The sequence below is a fragment of the Buteo buteo genome, chromosome 3 (assembly GCF_964188355.1).
Source record: "Buteo buteo chromosome 3, bButBut1.hap1.1, whole genome shotgun sequence".
Taxonomy (NCBI): domain Eukaryota; kingdom Metazoa; phylum Chordata; class Aves; order Accipitriformes; family Accipitridae; genus Buteo; species Buteo buteo.
Window position 1 is genome coordinate 10,912,192 of NC_134173.1, and position 25,312 is coordinate 10,937,503.

The window sequence follows — 25,312 nt, forward strand, 5'->3', positions numbered from 1 at the left end:
TTCCCTCAGCCTGCATTAGGTTGTAGGAAGAGTTTCTCTCCAGTACCCAATCCACATCACCAGAACCTGTTAGCCACAGGATGGGTGACATACAGCAAAGAGATGCATTACACTTAGCATTCCTAGAAGTTGCTGCCAGTGTCTCTCCCCACAAAAGAAGGGCATAGCTCTGTGCAATAGGTCTCTCCTCCCAAGCATTGCAACAGGTTCAGTTTCATAACGGCTGTTGCAATACCACAGCCTCAAAGGAATGGCACTCACAAAAGTACATAATCCCATTTTACTGTGAAGCAAACAGTTTTGTTCATAAGCCACAAAGAAATACATCACAAAAAACATGTTGATGGAAGGTAAACAGCTGTGACATTCCCACGGAACAAAATATGATTAATAGTCTCAACTGTGAGATGGAAATAACATTTCTTGAATATGTGGTCATTATAAAACACACTCTTGCAATATCAATAATGTACAATGGGGAAAAAAAAAAGGCAGAATCCTTTCCCCTTCATTTTTAATATGAGGCACTCACATAATAACAATGCAAACTAGGTTTCAGGCAACAGGAGAAAATGAAATGAAATTCTTACTTTAGAGGCTCAGGAGGGAGTTTAGTTCCCGAAAGATTAATCTGCATCAAAGCAAGTGAGCTGCTGAAAAACTGTTTGAAGGAGGGAGGGACTTCTTTTCCTTTTCTGTAAGTAAACAAATTCATTAAGAAGTAGCATCTAGACACTCCTCATTCCAATAAATAGTGAAGACAAGCCATCAGAACTGTAATGATCTTTTACATGTTTAATTTGCTCTACCTTCAACAGCTCTGTAATCAGTAGCTCTCAATTAGCTTAGAAATATAATGTCATCAAAATATTGATTCAACAAACAATCCTCAGCATTGCACTGCTGCAAAGACGACATTACTATCTAGCTTCTGCTTGGTGAACTACAAAGAATGATCATTTAGCTCTGGATAATAGTCAACATACTTATATCTTATGAGCAGAAGATCAAACAGGACATTACAAAAACCCTGAAATTGCCGTTTCACCACTAGAAGGAATTACTTGATGATGGAGTGGCTTACCCCCAATTAGGTATCATCTCTGATATGGACCCAAGACACTGATTTAAAGAAAATGGAAGCTAATGTTAATATTTCCTACAATGCAAGTATTCTACAAAGTCAATGTTCAGTCTCAAAGACTTTCAAAGGGACCTCCTCCCAGAAAAGGACAAAAAAGGAAAAAAAAAGCATTTGTAACCATCATGAAGTCATGAAAAGTACAAACTTTAAAAACCAAATTTAAAGAGGAGTCAAGTCAAGTCAGCCTTCAAAGCCTAATGTTATGCCTCTTAGAGACTAAGGATATATACTTTCCACTGCGTCAGTATCACAAAAAAGTATTAGACAAGGTAGCTTATTTTACAGCCATCTAGCAAAGAGCAGAAAGGGAAAGAAAATATTTTGCTTGGAAGAAATAATACCTATTTCATAGAGCACTAAGTCCTCCAAGACTTTTATAAAGTCTTAGATTTCTTCTTGAAAAGAAAGGTGTAACACGAGAGCAAGAAATTATAAAGCAAAATACTGCAGGAGTTGACAGTACTGACATTTAAACTGTACCTGTGAGAAAAGAGAGTCCTAGAGAGGCTAAGGACAGCTAGATGCTGAAGACATCCACGAAGGAGGGCTCCACACACCTGGTTTAAAACAAAGAAGATTGATTTTACTTCATATTAACCCAGAAAAGTACCTAGGGATAGGAGGTGGGGAATGTGTCCTTGGTATTTGAATCTCCACAAAAACCATCTTTACCATATCTAGTGCGCACTCCGTGTTGGATAAATCCAGATGAACAAGGGCATTTGGCTGGGCCAAAAAATTGTACAGGCTCTATAATTAATGGAGGAAAAAAAAAAGAATGATCCATGTTAATTTTGATATCATGACACCAATTACTGGATAGCTACTTCTCATTGCATTTTAGGCTTTTATTATAAAATTGCACTGCAAGAGTTGTGTCTGAAACTTCTTTTCACCTAATCAATACAACCTGTTTTACTTTTCGAGGCTATCATTTTTTAAAGTAACAGGGGAAAAATGGTGCTTGGACTACATTTACCAAACATTACTCTTCACGTACAACTCTTGAATTACCTTGCAATTCACTTTCAGAGCAAATGGTGATTAATTTATTTAGAAATACCTCGGAATGTCACTCAGATTGCTGTTACATTTCAGAAAGTCTAATTGGTTTGTAAGTTTAAGCCAGCCCCTTTAAGCATGATGGAAGCAACTAGTTTGCTTCTGAAGCCCATGGTTATTTCTCAGTATCAGCAGTGCATTAAAGGCTTACGGGAGAATACAGAACAGGTAACAAGATTTTAACATTGATGGCTTCAGTACTGCATAGGCTATGCCATGTAAATGTTAGCTTATGTAAAACTTCCTACTATAACACTGTTTTATTTTGGGCTTTTTTTAGTCTCAGAGAACAACACAGAAGACAAAAGTATGACCTAATTCACAGAAACGTGGAATGCTCAACTCCACATGAAATTCAGCCGAATAGAGCGTGTTCAACATTTCTAAAATAGATCCATCCTCCTAAAAATTAGGTCATTTAGCCCCTATACCTACAGCGCAAGAAGGATCCCCGCTTTAAAAATCCCTGTGCTTTGCTAGGGTTTATTTTAATTGCTAAATAACAGGATTTCCTTACTCCTGTTGAAAACTGTTCCACAGATTAAGAGATCTCAGTATTAGTAATCTTTTTCTTTGAACCATCTCTCTCTCTGACAGGCTAAGAAAAGCCCAACTTTTTGTATTTATGTCCCTTAAAATATCGTAGGTAGACATCAAATTTCTTTAAGCATTGCCTATCAAAGCTGTACATTTTATTTTACTTTTTGTTTTTACATTATTTGCTATGTTATTCTCTATTTAAGAGTAACTCACTGTGTATTTACGTTTAACTATTTGTTTGCTACCTTTTAAATCCTCTTGTCCCACTAAAACTTTCACCTCTCATGTCTGCAAAGACTAGTTCTTTGAATATGCTGATAAATGTGAAACTAGTCAGATTTGTGAAAAAGTCAGAGTGCCATGTCTGACTGCACTTTAAATTATAAGATTGGGTGACTCTAGTGTTGCATATTTTAGATGCTCAATACCTAAAGAATTCAAAACTTGACACATGCACACAACTTCTGATGTGAGAGAGAAATACAGATGTAACAGTCAAAAAGTGAACACACACAAATTGAGAACTAAGTGGATTTTGTTATGGAGAAAACAGAGCTGCACTTCTATGGTTATTGATAAACTGAACAAAGGAATTTAAAAAATAATTACATTCTTCAAAGAATCATGAGCTTCAACAGCATGTGTCAAGGAGGCACACAGATTCATTTATACAAACAAAAATATTGAAAACTAGAAATTAAGTTTTTTCCAAGTCAAAAGAAATCATTTGTTTCCAGCCTTCCAGTGAAAAATTTGTACGACACTTCATCCCTAAAAAGATAATGATTTTTTTCAATTGTGTTTTGGTCACTTTCAAACAGAACTCGGGGAGCATGGTAAGTCCACTGAAACAAGTGGCACACTTGCAGTTTTCTCATTTATCAGTAGAAGCCAAGGACTAAAAGCACAAACTAAAATTATGTGGATTTGTTTAGTCGTGTGGGGCAATTTAATTCTCTGACTATATTCTGAGGAGTAGAGATCAAAATGTTATTTTCTATCCTAGTACTAGAAGTGTGCTGAAATAAATGCAAAGAAGGATCTAAACAAAATGGCTTTGCTTTTCTCTTAACAATTAATTAAAACATCCATTCATTAACTCCCAAATGAGAAGAAAGTGCTTACTGAGAGATCATCACCGCGGAGTGCGTTCCCTGAGAGGTCAAGATAGACGAGCGTGTTTGCGATCAGTGAGTTGGCACTCAGTGACTGGGAAAGGCTATTCACCCCTGCCAAAAAAAAATGTCGGCACTCAACTTAGTCAACCCTAGACAAAACTGGCCCAGACCCTGCAAGTGCACAGTTTCAGTCAACACAGACATACACAAATGTTTAATGACCTCCTGTTACCATCATTGTACTGCAGCAAAGGAATACAGATCACCAGGCAGATATGAGACCCTTCCCTGCCACAGAATGCCCGGTTTTGCCTGGATCGTGCTCCACCAGCTGCCCTGATGGAGCCACAGCATGTTAGATGTCCCAGATTCAGCGAAGAAGTCTTTTTGCCAAGCCTACAGAGGCTTTAACAGTGAAATCCCATTTTGAAACAGATTTTTAAAACAGAGTTTACTCCATACTGTTGAGTCAGTGTCTTCCTGCAAACAACGATTAGATAAAAGTATCTGTGGAAGTAGATGAAAGTATCTGTGGAAGAGCAAGTACATTAACAATTATAATTGCCAGAACTTCAAAAGCAACTGATGAGACCTAGAAATTAAGAACATTTCAATTAATGTATTTGCCTGTAATTTCAGAAAAATAGTTAGTTAATTAAAATATCAAGAGATGCATAAAGACTCGCAGCTCCTGATCAGAACAAATACATATTTTTCACATTAAAATTAAAAAGCTCACATTGGGAACAAACCAGTCAGAGCTTTCTTCCTCCAAAATTCTTCAGCTTTTCCAAATATAAACTAGGACCTGGCTACTTCTGACTCCTTCAAATCTAACGTTCACCTGAAGGCTCTGTAGCTTATCACTAAGTTCTTAATTTATTGCAGATGGCTATTGCTGCCTTTCAAGCACTACATGTGTGTGTTTCTTACATACGTAAGCATTACCGTGTCCTTTAGTAGGTGCAGTAGTTTTTTTGTAAGTGCCCAGCTAAAGTTATGAAGAAGGCAGATGTTTTGATTTACTACACAATATTGGGCAGTTTCTCAAAGCTACTGGTCAGTGAAAATGGACTGGCATTCATTGGATGGAACATGTCCATTCTTCACTTAAAAACTACTATGAAATAGATTTACCAGTAAGGGCGTGGAGGAAGCAGCTAGCAAGCCACTGGAGACCAAAATACCCTATGTCAGTGCTTTGGTTTTCTAAGCTTCCAAATACTAAGAAAGTCTCCAGTGTTGGTGGCATGGCTCTTGGTTTCAGGAGGCTTTTGATGCTGAAAAGAATCAAAGCACAGTGACATGTTTTCCAAGTCTCAAAACTTTTCGGTCGTTGTAATTTTAATTTTATCTTAATATTGCATTGTTGAATCCACACCCTACCTACAAAGGTCAACTGCAAACAAATACTTTTTTGAAACTTTGAAAGATCTAAAAGCTCTGTTTAACCACCAGAGCTTATAGCTGTGGATTCACTTTAGTGAGTCTTCTCAACAGCATTTATAAGCAACAACAAGAAGTAGAAATGAATGTAATGTACTGTCAACAACTGAGCATATGCGATCAAGAACCAATTCTGGGAATTCAGGAGCAGTGTCTGAGTTTGAGGGAGAAGAACAACTATCAAACAATCCATAATGTTGCTGCTTGTTTGATGTTTAAAAAGGGCCAGCTGGTCAAATTGAGCCACATTGGTGAAGGCAAACAATGTGAATGAGGGATTTTTTAATTAGCCTTTGGCTCGGGCTTGGAAAAGCAAGCCCTAGCCTTGAATGAGTATTCTAGAATTTTCCATTTAACCAGAATCTTCAAATCAATAAATTTCTGTTTGAACTTCACCCACCTCATGCTATACTCTAACAGTAATCTCACTTTCATTTGCAGACAATCTTTCATGCTCTTTTACCACTCTCAGGAGGCTCAGAGTGTTAATAGCTCTCAGGAACTTTGAGATACAATATTTGAAGAAAGATCAGCTGGGAAGTTACTACCTGAACTTTACTTCACTTCTCAATCTTAGAAACGTATCTTGAATAGAAAGTGCTTTTTAAATAAGGTCAAAACCAGTGAGGAACTGTACAGAATTTCTGAAATTGAAAAGCTCAAAATAAAAAAAAATAAAAAGAAAAATGTTGGGGGGGGGGGGGGGGGGGAAATACATGCACCTTGGAGTCTACTGAATCCAAGATCCAACGTCTCCTTTACACTTTGCCCACATTACAAGTTCAAAAATAGCCTCCCAAGTTAAAACCAATTCAGTACTGTCTTCTTAAGTTAAAGGAAAACTGGCCAAGACAGACAGCTTTGCAGACAACTGAAGAGGTGAAGCTGAGTTTCTTCAGGTCCAGAGAGTTATAAGAATTCCCATTTTAGGGCATCGCATGTACTTTTTAAGGAATACTGAGGAGCTGCCATGGGACTATATTCATGGTGACATGTTAGTCTCTGGAGAACAGATAGTTTTTGCAATGTAGTCCGGACTAGGATTCACATGAGGCCAGTATTAGACATGCTGGAAAATATCTTTAGCTTTTGTTTAAAAATTGTCTTAAAAAAGTGTGTTAAAAACCTTCTGAATTCTTTTCATAACCTCAGAATTCATTTTTACTGACAAGAGTTTTGTGGATGAACTTCTTCATCAAGCTGGCATTTACTCTTTACAAAGACAGAAGCGTAGCTAGAGTGTTGTCTTGACTCAATGATCACAAGCGCTTGCTGAAATCATTCAGATCACAGGATGAATGAACATACCAGAACTGCAGGAATTTCTGTCAAATTCATGAACATCTCATTTCAAGAGTACATGTGAAGTTAGTCAAGATTCTTTATCAATCACATCACCAAAAATGGAGTTAGCACTGGAAAAAACCAACCCCAGAGTTTAATAAAGTCTTTTTAATGAAAATCATGATTGAATAAACTCAGTTTAGGATTTACTATTTACTTAAGCATAACAAGAGCTACAGACACTCATAAAAAACAACAAAACCCACTTCTCCCCCCACCATGTTCCCCCAGGTCAACCCTTAAAGCTTAGGAGAACACAGAATCTGCACTTCACAGAGCAATAATTGAAGGCATAAAAGAGCACGGCTCCTATCTGTTATCAACTAATGTCCTTCATAGACTGTAACTCGCTCATCTTTTCCAGGTCATCAACATCTGCAAAAAAGCTGCACTAATGTCAGTGCATTTTTTATACTTTTAACACTCATGTTCTATACAGGAGACCCTGGGTTTGTGGAGTGTGTTTAAGAGGTCACTGCATCTATTATTTGTAGAACAGTAATGCAAAATATCCTGAAAGTTTCTGACTTGTGTTTCAGCAATGTTATTGCTTTTAAAATATACAAACACTTCTAATTACAATATCAAACTGGAAATTTGTAAATTGTAAAACAAAGAACTCTTTACTCAGAGCGAACCACTTAACAGCCATTGCCACAACACTTGGTTTCATAAAATAATTGTGTGCAAAACATTTAGAAAATTCCCTACACATTTTTGCTTCAGACACCTTTTTAAAGCATACATGAAACATATAATTTATGCCAATTCCAAATTCAATCTTTCTTTATAATACAGGTTCAAGCCCAAAACTTACAGAAGCAAGTAAGAGTTTTTCAAAGTGCAAAAGGGGACACAGAACCCCGCCCACAGTTCAGAAACCTAGGACTGCAAAAAAGCAGCTGCGCTGTTGAGAATACACATGTAAATAATTTACAGAATTAATTACTTTAGAATCTGGTAACAAAAAGTATTACTAGGATGGAAGCCTGAAACTTTAGAACAGAAATAGAGGCATACGTATAAAACATACCTTTAGGTGACAAGGAGGTTTTAGATAAATTTAAATGTTTCAGTCCCTTTGGAAGTTTGGCGAACTGGATGCTCAAAGATGACACACCTGTTGAGGGAGCAAAGAGAAAAGAGATGTTTTCAGGTTAACTGAGTGATCTCAGGTTTTCCCAACAATCAGACCGGGGCAAACTGCACTGGTGGAACTACAGGAAGAACTGCACTCACTGTGGGGGTGGGCCCAAAATGACCCTGTCTTTTTAGGACCATAAATCTTTGAAATGACTGAAGTAGTCGAGATCCCTTCTTTGCTAACCACTGAACAGATAGGGAATTTTGCTGTTAACAATCAGCGAGCCACCTTAATTAGTTTAAAAACTATGTAATACACACATACTTTTGAGGAGTCAAAGGAAGATATTAAACATGTCAAACAGTCAGCATTTTGGAAATCTGGAAGCTTTATGCTTCAGCCAAAAAAAAACCCAACCAAACAAACCCAAAATCCCCCCCAAAACACACCCATAAAAAAAATGAACCACAAAATAAAACACAACAATAGTACTTCACATGAAACTTCAAACTATTTTTATTTTCTTTTAAAACAAAGGGCTGTCAAGGCAAGAGAGACACCCACGTTAGCTAACACTGCTCTTTTTTTCCTGAGATAAACCCCAAGAGCCTGAAACCTTCACCAAGTCGTAATGGCCACTTAATTCCCTTACAGCAGCCTGCAGGTTACCAGCCAGGACACAGGCTTGGAAATGCTACAACTGCTTGCGATCACAAACAGTAAAAACCTATTAAGATGATGACAGAGACTGGACTACTTCAGTACAAATACAACAAAAGAAAGAAAAAAAAAAAAAAAAAAAAGCACTTTTCATGAAAGCCCTTTCTCAGTGTATCCAAGTTCCACACTCCATAAATTTAATCCCCCCCATTTAAGCAAAATATTGAAATTTGATTAAGAGGGCACATCCTAAATAACAATGGAACCAATCCATAAAATATTTATTAGAGAAATAAATCAACACAGAAACTCCAGGCTTAACCTGAGGTGTGAAATACAGTCCTCCTCAGCAACTCGCTTGGAGAGAAAAGGGCAAAGAGAAAGGGGGTAAAGCCTTTTTACTTGATTCGTAACATAGTAAATGAAAAAGCTGATACCATTCTCCACATATGCAGACATGAAACAGTCTGCTAGTATGTCACATACATATGTTTACTCTGCTTTTATCATGTTTTACCTATCATTGATAATAAAAGAGCAGCTACAATCCAGATATTGTTGGGGGGGGGGGGGTGTTTAATGCTCTCTGTACAAAGCACGTTGTGTATCCTGGTGATAGGTGCAATGTGCACGCAGCTCAAAACAACATACTGTATTTTATTTATACTGCCAAAATAGTAGACCCATGGTGCCTTGGCATTGTGTATTGTAAAGCACAATGGTAACTGAATGTCTTCACCAATTTTCAGCAAGAATGAATCAAGTCCTATTAATAGAATTTTCTTTCATAGCTCTACTATTTTAAAAAAAAAAATCTTTTTAGCTCCTCTAACGTAGCTCTGAAAAAACTCCTCAATCTGTCTTGAGCTGGCCTCAGAATTTATATTCTGTAGCTGACTGTCCACATTTGTTAAGCTGGTTTAGTCACAATATATACTTTCAAAATCAAGTTAGAGTTATGCTTGTGGAAGAGGAGAAAAAGGAGTACAATCAGAATCATTAAAGATATCACAAATGTAATTTTTGTTGTGAAGCATTTTGAGTAAGACGTGCAGCAAATAATTTTACCTCTCCATCTTTGTATTTAGCTAACAACCTCCAGACCAATTATCACTCTAGCCAAGCTGAACAATTTTAACATCTTACCAGCACCAGAGGTTAAGAATCCACCCAGTTATAAGATACAGGAATCGGGTGCAGAAAAGAAAAAGTGCTTCTGGTCACTCAGGCCCCTGAACACTCTTTAAGCCACTCATTTTTGCTAACCTCGTAACAGAGATGAGAGCTCTAATGGCAGACAGAGTTAACTGCATCCAGGCACACAGTTCTGAATTTAAGTATTTCTAGGCTTCGGTATGTTTGTTTTCATTATTTTTAACAATACATGAGATTAAACTCTGATCCTAGTACAGCCAAAAGCAAAACTCCCATTGCTTTAGCATGGCTAGATTTTAAAGCCAAGACTGATAATAAACTCTCCAGGTGTTAGTCTCACAAATATTGACAGTACCATAAAGGCAAGCCAATCACAAATTAAGAGACTGGTCTCGGTGTAAATCACTTCATATAAACACTACTTTGTATTTGAACTGAAGCCAGGTCCTATGCCTTAGTTAAACTAAACACACTTCCCATGTTATTGGAATATACGGCTGCATTAATGTAATAATATAATGTCTTTACTTATTGAGTACCAATAATATATAATAGCTTAGGGTGTTTTTTTGTTCAAACAAGGCACAGCAATATGTTCTTCCCCATAATTCACACAACTGTGTTATTTCCCTTATAACTGCAAAATAATCTGGTTGAACTTCCAGTTCCTGCAGCTGATTTTTCAAGAGATATTTTCCGAAATCCAGATGTTTACATGGATCGCCTTTATGCCAGCTTTTACTTGTGAAATGCTTACTGCCCCTTCAGTTTAATAAAGTCAAATCTACCTTGCACTCAGTGAATATCAGATCACAGGACATGTAAATCTTCCTTAAACTGAAAAACTGCAGTATTTGCACATTGCAATTATAGTCAATTTCTCCGTAAGTACTCATATAACTTATCTAATTCTCTAATGAAAAGGTCAAATCTTAATTGCATATGTGATAGGAGAGACTGAGATAATGAAAAAAAAGTACTAATTTCTCCAAGTTGTAGTTTCTGCATTTCATTTGTATCTTGCACGTGGACACTGCATAATAATTTGAATCTATAGGTTGTTGCAAAGAAAGTATGCACACCAACATGTTTAAAAAAAAAAATTCCCTGCACTGTAGAATATCTACCAAATGTTTGGTCATTTGTTTTGCTTTCAAGATAAAAATTAGTTCCTTTTAAAAAAACCTTTCATATAACACAATCTAAATACACTTCAAAAGCAGAAGCAACAATGTAGCAGCCTTTTTTCCAGCTTACAACAGAAATTTTTGTACAATACAGTTAGGCCTACGGCACATTGTAATAATAATGTTCTTCAGCAAAACATTGGCTTTCACATCATATGGATTCTTAAGGAGGGCAATCGGTAATTAACAAGCAAGAGGTAATCAGAAGAGTTAAAGCAATTCAAGTGAACAATTTTAAATAAAAACCTACTCTGAATAGGTTAAAAACAAAAATATTTTCATAATTGTTTCTAGTCAAAAAGAAAAGATACACAAAAGAGGAAAGGAAAAAACCCTTCCCATCTTTTTTCCCCTCACTGAACGAGCAAGAAAGGAGACACACCTACAAAACTGTGTTAACAACATTCTGAGTCAGCCAGGTTGTAATCAAAATGAACAGTTTTTCCATTTTGAATCATGACAGCAAAGAGACTGAAAAATTTCCCCCAAACAAACCAAACAAAACAAGAAAAGGTTCACTGTATAAAATTCTTATTTTTCTTCTGGCCCAACAGGAGCCCAAGATAGTCTGATCCCAGAACACTGTGTGCCTGGAATGCATTAAGTGAAGCAAATGGAAATCTCACATGGGCAGCGCTGAAGGGTCAACTCCAGACTGAAAGAATGTAACCTTATTTTAAAAATAAATGCCTCTTGGGTGAAAAGAGAGTAGACAAGGGAGGGGAATGACTTGATACGTACTGAAATCGTGCCTAACAGTGCCTAGTCTGAGAAAAGCTGAGCTGTTCAGCTTGATTTTATATCTTGTGGAGTCAACAGCACATAAGGATGCCAGTCATGCCAGTATTACTGAACATCGCCAAGTACTGGCAACACAACGGACTAGCACAAAGCTAAAAAAAGGAATAGTTTCAATACTGAAAATATGGAATTACGGTTGAAATAAAAACATAAAACCATCAGGAAAATATAATCCAAGCAACAAAGTTGCCTCATGCTTCATCTTTCAACTGATTACATTGCCTTTAAAAATGCACACCACTTTCTTTACTCTCTAGTCCTAAATAGTCACTATGTTCCACCTTCCTTTAAAGGAAACCTCTACAAATGTAATGAAATCTAACGAAATCTATGGTTGGTTGAAGACATTCAAATATTTTTCAACAAGCTAATGGATATGTATAAATCAAAAGAGAATAGCAATTCTCAGTCATTTGTGAACAACAGATATTCACAATAGCATTACACACAGAACAATAACCTATTATTCGGGCAAAGCTGAACAGAGCAGCAGTAATCCTCCTATTACATTTGTAGAAAGAGAAAAATATAAATGTTACAGTACCTCTATCTTCAAGCTGATTGCTAGCAAGGTTGATCGTATGGAGTCCTGAGTTGGGATTATGGGCTAGGGCACTGGCTAGTTTCTGTGCAAAATCTCTGCAAGAAAAGAAAAGAGAGGGAGAAAAAATCCTGTTATCTCCTCTATCAACAGCATATTCAGAAGCTTAGAAGCGTCAAGGGATTACTAGCCAGAAGTGGCCTACCCTACTGCAAAGCAGTAACTGATTCTTCACAGTTCTAAACAATGCTTATCTGGCTAATTTGCTTTCAAAGCGGGTTATTTTATTATTTATTTATTTATTCTGTGACCTAAGAGACTGAAGGGCACTCAATCAAAGCTCAAACTGCTTTTGATAAAGATCTGAAGATATAAAATAGGAGTTACACAGAACGACTGAAAACTCGAGCACATCTTCCATCTCCTCCATGCCATGCACACATGGTATATATATCCATCAACTTGCGTACCACTACCTCCTTCACTCACAAGCCAACCCCCTCACTTGCAGCAACTCTCTACCAACAGTCACTCAAACAGATGGGTTTTGCAGCATATTCAGATGGTCAACAAACCAGAAGTATTTCTGACCTTGTAAAACAGCAGGTATAGCTCTTGCAAAGAGCAGCAGCACACTGATGAAGTGGTCTTTGCTTGCTTCTTTTTACAGTGAGAAGCATCAAAGTACATAACTGGCTGACCACAGTCCTACCAACATGTCCCAAGAGAGACAACGGTGTATCAGTTCTACAACGCTCACCACAGCCAGGCCAGGTAGCACAGACAGCTTTGAGCTAGTTTTAACCAACTACAGTAGGCAGCTGTAGTAGCACGCCCTACCTCTGTTCCAAATCCACTTGAGAGGCAACACTGCCCCATCTGAGAGCATTTCCCTGCAGCTGGACCTACCACCACCCACAGCACTAAGTTCAAAGCTAGCTTGGGTTTTCCTACATGACCACAGTGTCAGACTCTGGTGGAGACATGTTCCTTGCATTAAGTCAGAAGGCTGTTGGCTGTTATCAGCTCTAAGACAAACCTGTCCTTGTACCCACTGGGAAGCTTTCATGTATTAAGGGACTAGCCCTACTGTGTGCTTTTGTTAAACTGAGACTATAATTTCAATGTTCTTACTTCATCTAAGTTAGATACTGAGGTAGAAATCAAAAATATGCCTTGAGCTTCCTTCTCTCTCTGCCTTGAAGTACATTATCTTACCTCCTGCAGGCCCGTGGTGGAGAACTACCAGCTACACTGCTAGAAGAGTGGTAATGAACGCTGCCCTCTTTCCTCAGGACAGATCCTGCCTACCATAAAACTAGTAGATCAGTCTGTGTGCTGAGAACTGTAGTGGAGGTAGCATCCTCTTCCAGTATCTGGAAAAGAGTGGAGACTGGACAGCAATAGCCTCAACAGCTTTTGGTTATCTGCTGTTGCAAGGTGTACTTGAGCAGAGAGATGTGCCAGGGAAGTTTAGTTTCCCTTTGAAACCCCATGTCCTTAAACAGAATCCTGGGGCTAGAACAGGTTCCAGCACTGCAAATGCATGATAATCAGCTGCCTTTAGGAAGATCGTATTCTTTTCCCAAAATAAAAGCAGCATGTGAATACAAACACTCAACAAAAAGAAATTCTGGGCTTGAATCTCTGCCACCTGACAGGCCTCAGGGTATCCTGCTTTGCTACCAGCTGCTGCTGCAGAAGACTACATACCTTCTGTAAGTCCTCAGTTACATTTGCCAACACTCTGTGGATACCCTTCAGCATTTCAAATGGCACTAGATGCCTGTGCTTTAGGCAAATGAATCAAGCTCCTTATGTCCGGCCAAGAAAAAAAAAGAGATTTTGAGTTAAAAAAACGAACAAAAACCCCTTTCTTCATGGGGAGTTTCCTCCTCTTCCTTTATCCCTAACAGATTCTTGTCATTACAGTATTCTGCCTACACCTCCAGGCTTGTTTACAAACTCTGCTCCAGCTTTTGCCACTGATATAGGCAGAATTACCAGAACTTTTTGGACAAGTGGGGGGGGGTGAATTAGCAATGACACAGTAAATCAACTGCCACTAGAAAGCAGTGGATTACCTATATAGGGCGCATGGGGCTCCAAGGCTCGTTTTGCAAAAAACTAATACAACTTCTCCACTCCCCGTGCAGCCTCTACCATAAACAGAGGCACCTGGGCAACATCCCTTACCCTCCTTTGTCCACTCTTTGTTTCAAGTCCTAAAATTTATTACTTTTTTTGGCTGCACACTTCACGAACAGAGCATGCAATGTAAGCCTGACACTTCCTATAAAGCATCAAACCCGCTCTGTATGCATTGCACAGCCATGCTTGCCTGAACTGAGGACATTCAGGCTTGGAGGTAAAGCCCAAAAAAGACTCAATTTAACTATGCATATAGGAGATTAAGGATATTTCACCAAGGGTAATAATACTGCATATCCGGAAATCTCAGACAAACTAAACAATTCCTCAAGATCTGTCTAGACAACATCCCTGTAACAGAAAAAAAAGAGGACATGCGTGGGAGGAACTAACACTGTTAGGTCTCAGGACATTCAGAGCCCATCCAGCAGGGGAAGATGAAATGCAACGTCACTGTTAAAGGCCCTTTGGGTACCAGCAGCCGGCACCTCTGATATTCCCCCTCTGTCGTAGCTAGGCACTCCCTTTGGAGCAGGGCTGCAGAGGATGGTGTGGAAGGTGGTAGGGACATTCTGGCTGCCCACTTTCAGAGAGTACATAAGCACAACAAATAGATCATTTTCACCAGCTCCTGCAAACAGGCCTTTGCAGACTGAAGGATCTGTCTTGCAGTTTCATGGAAATTAATATTCTGGTTATCACATATTGTCCCATCCCTCTAAAACACCTCAGGGATGTAACTCTCTTTTCAAGCTCATTTGTTCAGGTCATTCTGAACGATTCTCCTTTCCCTGAAATCTGGCTATCACCTACCTCAGTTAACACACTTACCAAAACATTAGTGTTTGCTATATGCATTAAAGCCATCCAATGCAATCTATACTGCACCCTTTACATCTGCTAAAGAAATAGCAATGGGGATAAAATTTTCAAGAGCATCTAAACTGGCACAAATCTTATCAGACAGGGGGTTTCACTTGGCATCCTGTTTTCCCCAACAGCAAGTCCTCACTTTCCTAGTCCTGGGTCCTTACAACTGCTACTGTACAATAGTTTGCTGTCTCATCAGCAGGGAGGATGACAAGCGTTTATGGGGCCATGGCCCAAACCAAATCACAAAAATGAGTGGCTGGAGGTAGAAAAGAATTGAATCATCTTAAACTGACTCTGCTGCAAGAAGAAATATGCTCTTGCGGCTGCTCAGGTTACTTCTCAATGCATTGCTCTTGGTAGCTCTTTCTTAACCCTGGTTTGGCATTCTGTCACTGCTCATTAAAAATGACTGGTCTGTAAGCTATGTGAAGGAAGATACCCCGTAACAACAGGACTTCCTCCAAGCAAGCAGATATGATAAATGGCAAAACTGACAAATGCGTCCTTGACAAAAACAGACAGACAATGCTGATCAGAGCAGATACACATCAAGGCAAAATGCCAAACACTGTGCATGTAGATGGAAACACGAAAACCAAAGTCACAGGTTGATTATCTGTCAAGTCCTGTTAAAACTGAAACCAGTTAATCCAACTGTGGTAAGTTAAGGTAGGCAATGTGCAGAAGTAGTCAATGTATCTCTTAATATTAATGATTATCACTGGATTTCATGGCACATACTGCAAGAAAAACAAGATTAAAAATCAGGTGCTTATGTTTGAATGACAGTTATTAAGGGCAGTGCCCTAGTGATCAGAAAGTTTGGATGTAATTCCAAACTCCACCTCAAGTTTCCTGTGTCATTTAGGCAATTTTCTTAAAGGTATTTCAAAGCAAAACCCATTTTAAAAAGGTGAAAAAGACCCAAACAATGGAAAAGGAGACTGTAAAGCACACCAAATATTCTCCCTGTGCTTGCTTTCCTTCTTTATTTGTAATTCAGTACAGTGGTGGTGCTCTCCAGCCTTCGCACTGCTTTTTTTATTAACATAAAAATTCATTAGTGCTAGAGTTTATCTTGTCTACGTCATCTTGGATGCTACTCTAACACTAAAAGAAGCTACAGATACTTCCAGCTGGGCAAATTTGTAACTTGAACTTTGCTTCTATTTCCTGTGAAGGGAAAAAAAGTGAATACCTAGTAACTACAACTTACTGTATTTAAAACATATGCAAGGATTAAATTGCATGGCTTACCTCTATGTACCTCTCTTTCAAGGCTATGGCAAGGCATTAAACTTAATTACCTACTTTCTTGCTTCTTTAAAAAAGTTGCTAATGTAGAAGTCTTGTTATATTTGAGCAGACTGCAATCCACAGTAAGATAAAACCAGCTCTTTTGGGAATGAAACAATAATCTGTTATGCAAGATGGAATAATATGCTTTTTTAACAAACCTCAGACACTGTTTTTTAAATGATAAAAAGGTGTTCGTACTTCTATTGGCAACCATATTTGGAGAGGAACAGTGTGAGCTGATTTAGGGTTTATGCTCTTACCAAGCCATTTTGCTCCACTTAACCCAACTCTCCAGGCAGAATCTTAAAAAACATCAGTTTAAAGGGATTTCTTGGACATAAGGAACCTCAGGAAAAACTGACAAAAGCTTGTGACTACAGGCTCTTCAGAACAAGGCAGGCATTGAGCACAAGCTTTTTTAATGCTTATTCTGGCTAACACACATCCCATCCGTTTTACTGGGAGTAAGCAGTAACTAATGGGACATTTCAAAGGAATTACTTACGTTCTAAGCCCAGCATTCTCTAGTACCAGTTCTTCCAATCGATTGGACCTGCTCACCACCCGCAGTATCTGCTCACAGACATCAGTGGACTGCCACAGAAAAGACAGAACAGCGTTAAACACAAACATAGAACAGACGGTTATTGAGTTATAAGCTGTACATCGTAATGAGATCCAGGCCACAATCATCTTGTCATACATAAATAGTAAAAATACTAGAAACACCCAGGTGGCAACAGAGGACTTCTGGAAAAGACTCAGTGAAGCAAGAGGCAGAGTAAAAGCAAGTCATTTATAAATCAGGCCACCTAATTATAGGGGGCAGAATTTTTACAATGATAGTAAAAAACCTAAACCCCATGATTCAGACTAAATGCTCACTTATTTTTAAACAACTCTTGTTCATATGCACGCTAATTCTTCAGAAGAAAGTGGCAACTAGAGTCAAAGGGAACAAAGCCTGACCAGGACTGACAACTAAACACAAAGAAAGATGTTATAAGGCAGATGAAAAAAAACAAAAACCAAACCAAACCAACCAACCAAACACACCCCCCCCCCCCCCCCCCCCCAAAAAAAAACCTCAAGAGCAAAAGCACTCTAGCTACAGGTCCTCCAAAGACTGCTAAGGACTAGTGCTTAAGGGCCAGTGTATTTCAGTATGAATTCTTCCAACCTACATAGAAGTAAATCCCCTCTCATGATCTCACTGTTGTTGCATTCTAGAATCTACACGACATTTGCAAGTGCCATGAACGAAACATAACAAAAGAGTTTGTTTGCTGTGCTCATTCAAATAGAGAGATAAAACCTTAATGATTCAAAAGCCGTACAGTAAACTCTGTACCTCATCACCTTTATTATAATCTTTTATTTCGTTTCTGGATTTGCCTTTTATTTCCACAGCACACACTAACCAACGTTCATGTGATGTCCAAAGCTGAATTTCAGTTGTGATCATGAAGTGCTGAAACTATTCTGTTATCTGCTTTTAAAAGCAACGTGACATTCATACCTGGGATATCTGTGTCTCTAATGACAGTCTGACATTTTCTAGGTTTTGTTTGTTTGTTTGTTCATTTGTTTTACTTTTAAACTAATTGAATTTCCTAATAAGAAAAAAACTTGCTCTACCACACACATAAAATCTTATTAATCCTTTACACAGTAAAGGTGACAATTTTTTCTGAAGACTGTCAACTCAGCCATCTTCCCAATTCTATCTTTGCCCTCCATTTTTTAATAATTCAGAATATTATCACAATGCTTCTACAGCAGCATGACTGCGAATGGAAAGTTTCATACACGTACTATAAAAACACTATGGATACTGTCTATGAAGCACAATGTCAGAGCTGGACTCATGAAGCTCAATGCATTCAATGGCCTCCGGATATGTCTGACCTCATACTGACCCTCAGCAGCGTTCCTATGGCACGGATTTACTGTCCAACAATTTACATCTTCCATTTTGACTGAAAATGGAATGTGTGAAAGACAAAGTTTGGGGTTTTTTTTAAGGAATTGATGCATTTTCAAGATCGACAAACTTTATTTGTTTCCCACAGAAAAGTTGCTAAGAATGAAAAAAACTTGCACGCAAAAATATCTCAGATAAGATAATATGACCAGTTCTTGTTCTAAGCAAACTACACTGGCCAGTCTTCTAACTAAGCAAACTATCTCATTTCATTGAAGCAGAAACTGATTAATTGCATTGTACCTTTTAACAACACTGATTTTAACAGCAAACTACAACAGGATTAAAAATACCCCCAGTTTCATTCCATGCCTAAGTTCAAGTAAGATGTCCCAGCAAGAAAGAAAAGTTTTTTGCCTACTCTTCTGTCAAGAATGACATAAGCTAGTTTCTACAGAATTTTCATGGAAAATTAGGAATGCAATGAGAGCATTTTCAGATCAATAAAACTGCATCAATTTAAACAAGATGACTCAACCTTCACTTTTAAGGACAAAACCTTCTTGATGCAAGCGTGAAAGCAATTTATCAAACCACTAACTCTACCTCTGACTATAAACTTCCAAGTTTAGAAGTAGTAGTATATTTTGATATATTTAAAATGTCACCTAATTACTGATTTTCTTGGCCCTTTCTTCAGTACTCCAACTTGTTTAGATTTGCCCCCTTTTTGCTGTTCAGAAAGAAAATCAATGTCACACATCGCTACATACTTATTATTACACAGGGTTAGCTTGAGACAAGTGGGAGAAAAAAAAAATCAGCAAATTGCAGTGAAAATTATGAGGAAAACCTGCCTTATATGTGAGAAAAAAATCAGAATCCTGGTAATTTCTTTCCACCTCCAAAAAGCAACTGAGATCTCTGGCTGCTTAAAGTTAGTTTCCTATTTAGTCACCCAATATTGTTTGGGGGAGCTAGCAACACCTAATGAAATAGTTTTATGCACTACTGTTACTGCCCAACAAAGTTTTCAAACTTTATTCACCTGAAATTTTGACAAGGCCTGACTTTCAGTATTGTTTCTATGGCATGAATTAACTATCCTGATATGATTAAAGGAAAAAAAATTTTCAATACATTGCCCAGTTGTACTTGCCTGAAAAAGTTCACCTTGAAAAATGTAATAGCATCCTCTAAAACACAGCACAGCCTGGTAGGAGCAGGTATACTGTTTCAATTTATTACTTACTAATTTCAGATCCTTGGAGGACAGCTTTGTAAACCACTGATTATACTCCAGAGCAGCAACTATAGGTATTAAGTCTCTAGAAAAAGAAAAACACTTTTACACACATTTCATATAATTGTTTTCTTTGGTCATTTGAAACAATCCCTTAAATGTTCTGCCATATTTAATTCCCCATGCTTCTGCAATGCTAATTGCCTATGATCCCCATTACAGAAAGCTCTGCATTCTAAAAGACAAGCATCACCAGTAGCTGTGTGTCTTTCTCATATTTTAATACAAATTTTTGACTGGCCAACTGACATCCATTCTAGCATGAATTTTTAAATCAGGAATTTGTCTGGGCTGTCATTCCTACTTTTAGCATTACTTTTTCTTCAGCCTGTGACATATTTAAGCTTCTTAATCACCTCTAATTATAATTTAGCATGACGCTAAAAAGCTTTTTGGCAGTCTGATTATTTAATATAATTCCATGACTGAATGCTTCTAGAGAACACCTCCTTGTCTCATCTCTATAGTTAAATTCCCCCAGGAAGCAGGAGACCTGCAAAAGGATAATGCGACTTTTAGCACAAACCCTCCTTAACTGTAAAAGGGATTTCACAAATGAAATTCTAAATTATTCCCATTTTCTTCATTCCAAGCTTCTTAATGTGATCTGCTCTCCCTCTGTTAAGTTTCTCCAGTAACAGATGTTGATAAATGTCATGTACGTACACTACCCCCCAGCAGAATCATTCATCAAGCACCAGCGCACCATTTGGCAGTGCAGCACGTGGATCATTTTGATGCAACATATTAAATACATATATACGTCTACACTGGGACTTAAGAGCTACTTGGAAAGCCCTTGTCTTTATAATGAAACAAAGAGCTGTAATATACACGAACTTATCAGACCAGCAAAATAATGCCATCCAAGCCTCTGTTTTTGCAGGGAGAAATTTAAAAGTACTGGCTTTTATAAGCTAGTCCCACCCCCCCAGCTTTTCATTCAGGACATATGCAGGTAGGCACAGATCTGCACTAAACACGCAGCAGCCTTCTCCCATCTTCTTTTCCTTCTTCCTCCCCTTCGGTTTTCCTCTACGAACATTCAGACACTTCAGGGTGGTTGTTAAAACACGTAGGAAAGCCAGGAGACAAGGCAACATCATATGGACAAGCCTTCAGTAGGCTATATTGGGAACTGCAGTTGCTAGATTTGGAAGTACAAGCCCATCACTAAGGTAACAGTATGAAGGTGTGGCATTTTGCAGCAAAAGACTGTAGCCCACCAACTGTGAAGCTCATGCAAATAGACCATTTTCACACTCCTGCAGAGGAACTAGTGTGTGGTGCCCTTCAAGGATTAAGCTTGTTTCCCATCTTGTTCACAGCACACATCAAGTCTTGTGTGAAGTCATTTCCACTGGCACAGGAGAGTCTTACCAGCTTCATGAAGCGTATAGATTTATTTCCGTCCACCACGTTGTTTTTGGTCCTACACACACATACTTTATCTCCATATAAAGCAGTAACTGACTAGTGAAATGTTAGGGGGTGGGGGGGAAAACCAACCCAGAGGTATTTTGCCCTTAGGCTGGGCAGGTGGGAACCTTTCTATGGAGTAAGGAATGTCCACATAGAGTTTTGTTCCTCCTTTGCCTTCCCCTGGAGCAATCGGTAAGAAGGTAATGAATTAGCAGCTTTGATGTCCCTCTTGCCAGTGCCTTTGCCTTGGAAGTGGAATGAATGTAAGAGTTATTTTTCAGGTGTAATTTTGGTTTATCCACCCAGTGGTAACCAGCCAGCCACAGCTGGTGGTGAATGCTGCAGGGCAAACGTTGGACAGGCTGACGGTACCACCACCGCACTGGTGGAGCAGAGCTGATCATGCTGTGGACCACCACCCCCAAAAGAGGCAGAAGGAACCACCAGCAGATGTATTTCAGCCAGCAGCAGCAGCACCCGTTCCTCCAAAGGAACAGAGGGACAACAGTCAGGGATCACTGACTGCAAGTGTTTACACTACCAGGGAGCTGGTAAGCTGGCTTGCAGGGCTGGCAAGAGCTCAGTACCTTCTGGGCAGGAGACTGACTGTGGGCAGAATCTGCCTGAGGCTGTCCCTTTCTCCCCTCTCCTCCCCAGGCCGCGGAGGGAAATGGCCGAAGGACACATGGTGCTCAGAGTTAGTGGGAAAACCATTTCAAGAAGTTAAAGAAACATTGCTGCAGCAGGACAGGAATATTTTAAAACAAATTGACCCATCTGATTTGCAAATTCTCATCTTTAAATAGTTTAGTCTTTCGCAGTACTCAAGGCCTGTTTGTTCAAACCCTAGACCAGCAGAGATACTGGCACTCTTCAGTAAGACCAGCTGGTAACCCCCACACACACCACCCCACCGCTTCCTCCCCACGTGCCTGAAGACAGTGGAACCTCTGTGTGTTCTGCAGTAGCCTTACTGTCTAGAAACGTCACTTTACCAGATTCTACCACCTGATTTTAAGGAGAAACTATGTAGTTCAGTCCTTTTTTCATTTTGTTCAAATTGTTGAAGGTGCTTCTGACCAATGAGGGTCCTTTAGAAATTTACCTCTACTACTCTTGCATTAAGCTCACCTAACCTCATTGCACTTGTTACTGAGTTTTCAAAATTATATACTGCTTTATTCCCTTTATTCTATTAAATTCTCAATGTGGTACTAACAACGATCTGAATTCTTTTGCAATACTCTATGAAAGAATGCTAACAACTATTTCCAAAAGCTAGGCCTTCTCATAACTTTCCCTCATTGAGTTATATTGAGTTGCTTAAATTTATTAGTTTGTTCACTAAACTACCATCCAGAATAAAGTAAGATTTACAAAACGTAAACCTGTCCCATCTTAAAATGAAAACAGATTCTATTCTCCTGGAATGCAGAAAATCTCTCCAAGCTTTAACAACATTCAAGCTTCACTAACGCCTTCACGTTTTTTCAACATCTCTGTACCCCAGTGTATTTAATATGGCAAGAAATCTAAACAGTGCAAAGAGAAAAAAAAATCTAACCAATCACACCTTTCTGACAATTTTTTGAATGTCCAAATATGCTAAAATATATGCTACACAGATGAAAATTATGCTACTGAGTTAAATAAGCCCTGTTCACTTTGAGTCTTTTTTTTTGCTGTTGTCGTTAAACAATTATATGGTTCGCAGCACAGTGTAACTTCAGATAAAACCTCAGAAGTCATGTTCCCATGCGGCAAGCCATGCTATGCACTCTATGTGTCAGACACTCTGGGAACTTAAATTCATCTATAATTCATGCCATCTCGTGTTGACCTCTAACAGAAATGCTTTACTAGGAAAAACACAAATTGTTTATTTTTGCAATGCATAGCCCCTGTATCTGGAGAACTGGTGTACCCATCCTACCTCACTTCAGAGCTACTGCACAACATGAAGTTTCAGCAATCCCAAAAATTAGGTGGGCAAGATGTACAACAGTCTCTCAAACTCCAAATCATGATGGCATATTGTTAATTTATAGCATTCTCACTGTGCTAAGTATATCACAAAACACTCACATACGTTCTTGAATTGACTGGGATCTCAGATCCTAGTATTTTTAATGAATAAAGTAAGGTTTTGTCTTCCTAAAAAATTTAGTTTTCTTGAAATTTCAATCCAAAACCTTTTTCTCAGTTCAGTCAACATGTAGAAACTCTCATCACAAGAGGGATTGCAAGGCATGTAAATGGCTCCAAATTTTTTTGAAGCTTTGGACTTACAGAATCATGAGACATTTAATAAAGACTTTTATTAACAACACATTTCCTCAGTGACGTCAATTTTGTATGGTATGCTTCAATGAAAAGCTTCTGTGAAGCAACAAACCCATTATTCCATTTTGCAAAAGCTAACTCATTTGAATCAGCTAAGATACTCTAAATACTTAAAACACTTCTTCTATCTGCTCTTTCCTAATAAGCAATATTTTTCACTGCAAATAAATTGTTCAAACATTTAATTTCTATTGAAGCTGGATATCTGTAAGTCACTTTCTCAGGAAAACCCCACGGTCTTCACAGCACTTCCAACTTGCAATATGTTTAAAGCATTCTTGTCCCACATTCCTTTGTGCTGAATAGTATTCCTTTCCTTATCAACCAAACCAACCTTCCTAACCAACCAAACAGTCTTTGGCTACATCTGTCATGCACTAGTTGCAGCCCTGTAGTCTTGTTCAAGTTATTTCTGAATTAGCCAACACAGGTACAGCTTAGTAACTCTGCCACCGGATTCAGTGCAGACTGTGAAAACCCATCACAGAAGCTAAGTAAGTATATCAGTGGGTTTTTTTGCAAGTTTACATACCAGATAGCTTAAAGCTGCAAAGAATGCTGTGGCAATACCTACCTCCAAGTTCAGCCTTCCTGTTACAATATTTTAACATTGTACCCCTGACAGATTCTTAATTCTTCCACTGGGCTTTCCCAAGAAACAAATGCTTTCTCTATCTTATTTACAGTTTCTTAAAGTTGTCATTTTCCTTGTGTAATGATGGATTTTAGTTAAGACTTCCTCTCATTTCCTCCTACTTAAGTAACTTCAGATTCAACTTTCTTAGAATCCAATTTTCTCAGCCAGCTAAATTCAGTAAACCAAATACAACACTTAGCTAAGTTTCAGCATCTCATAGTAAAATTACCCTCAATTAGTTCCTTTCTGGAAGTACACAGTTTTGATAGCATCTATTGTAAGTGGAGAAACTACTGGCTGGAATTCAGTTGAACAATTTAAACCTTCTACTGACTTTCTGACAAAAATAATTTCCTTTACTGTGTACACTATGAGAAAAAAAGATTCTGCATAAATACAGACTGCATAATTTCCTTTTTTTACTTTGCCCACCAGATGTAGTTGCATGTTTTCTCTGCTGAATTTGAGCTCTTATATCCACCATCACAGGAAAAGCTTCTATCTGTTAACTTTTTGGAGTGCTTCCAATAGCAAAATATATTTATCTTCTCAGACTCCTCAATGAAATGTGCTCTCCATGGGGCTTTCGTGCAAAAACAGCAGCTTTGTGCTGAAAACTAAAAATGCTAGAGATGGTCATTTCAGAGGTCTACACATTCAAGTAACAGCTATGGGACCATCCCACTTTAGCACAGGCAGGTGAACCCTATTACAAGGGGGAACAAGGAAAGTTTACAAAATATTAGCATGATTACTGCATATTGTTTACCTGTGGTCAAGGTGGCTGAAGTCTTGCAAATTCAACTCTCTGGTATCTTGTGTCAGATAAATCGTATCGACATCCTGTTAAAAATACATAACCAAATACATCTTTACAGAACTGTTGGTTTTTTCCAAGTACTATGATTTACCTGTTCTTTCATCATCTGTACAGTTAGCTGAAAAGAGCTCCAGAACACGACATGTACTTACCCACTGTACTTCTTCTCTATAGGGAAATCCAAGCCAATCGCAAACACAGGCATACATCTGCGAAAAGCCTCCTAAAAACAACCCAAGAGAGTATTTAACATAATAGTAAAACAAGCAAACAAACAAACAAGCATCTAAAATGATACTTTAATACTTAAAGATCCAGTCTTTCAAAACTCACTCTCTTTTTCTCTCAGAAGGCTGTCCATTGTGCTGCTGAAGGAAACTCAGACTATCCTATCTTTGCCTGGCAGGTTGCAAGAAAGCTTAAAATAGTTCCTTCACCTACCAATCAGAAGTCTGCTC

The 25,312-nt window shown here is 38.4% G+C and overlaps 1 protein-coding gene across 4 annotated transcripts in view; it reads right to left on the reverse strand.

The window, feature by feature from the left end:
* The window catches only part of CARMIL1 (capping protein regulator and myosin 1 linker 1), a 196,353-nt gene that overhangs the window by 81,265 nt on the left and 89,776 nt on the right, over positions 1 to 25,312 (reverse strand). For all 4 annotated transcript variants that reach the window (XM_075022848.1, XM_075022847.1, XM_075022845.1 and 1 more), the window contains 10 exons: positions 25,007 to 25,077; positions 24,804 to 24,877; positions 19,582 to 19,657; positions 16,911 to 16,999; positions 12,086 to 12,180; positions 7,688 to 7,774; positions 3,872 to 3,975; positions 1,817 to 1,894; positions 1,625 to 1,701; positions 591 to 695 (listed from right to left, as the gene is read on the reverse strand). In XM_075022848.1, coding sequence (XP_074878949.1) covers positions 591 to 695; positions 1,625 to 1,701; positions 1,817 to 1,894; positions 3,872 to 3,975; positions 7,688 to 7,774; positions 12,086 to 12,180; positions 16,911 to 16,999; positions 19,582 to 19,657; positions 24,804 to 24,877; positions 25,007 to 25,077 — 856 coding nt within the window. The remainder of the gene's footprint in view (positions 1 to 590; positions 696 to 1,624; positions 1,702 to 1,816; positions 1,895 to 3,871; positions 3,976 to 7,687; positions 7,775 to 12,085; positions 12,181 to 16,910; positions 17,000 to 19,581; positions 19,658 to 24,803; positions 24,878 to 25,006; positions 25,078 to 25,312) is intronic.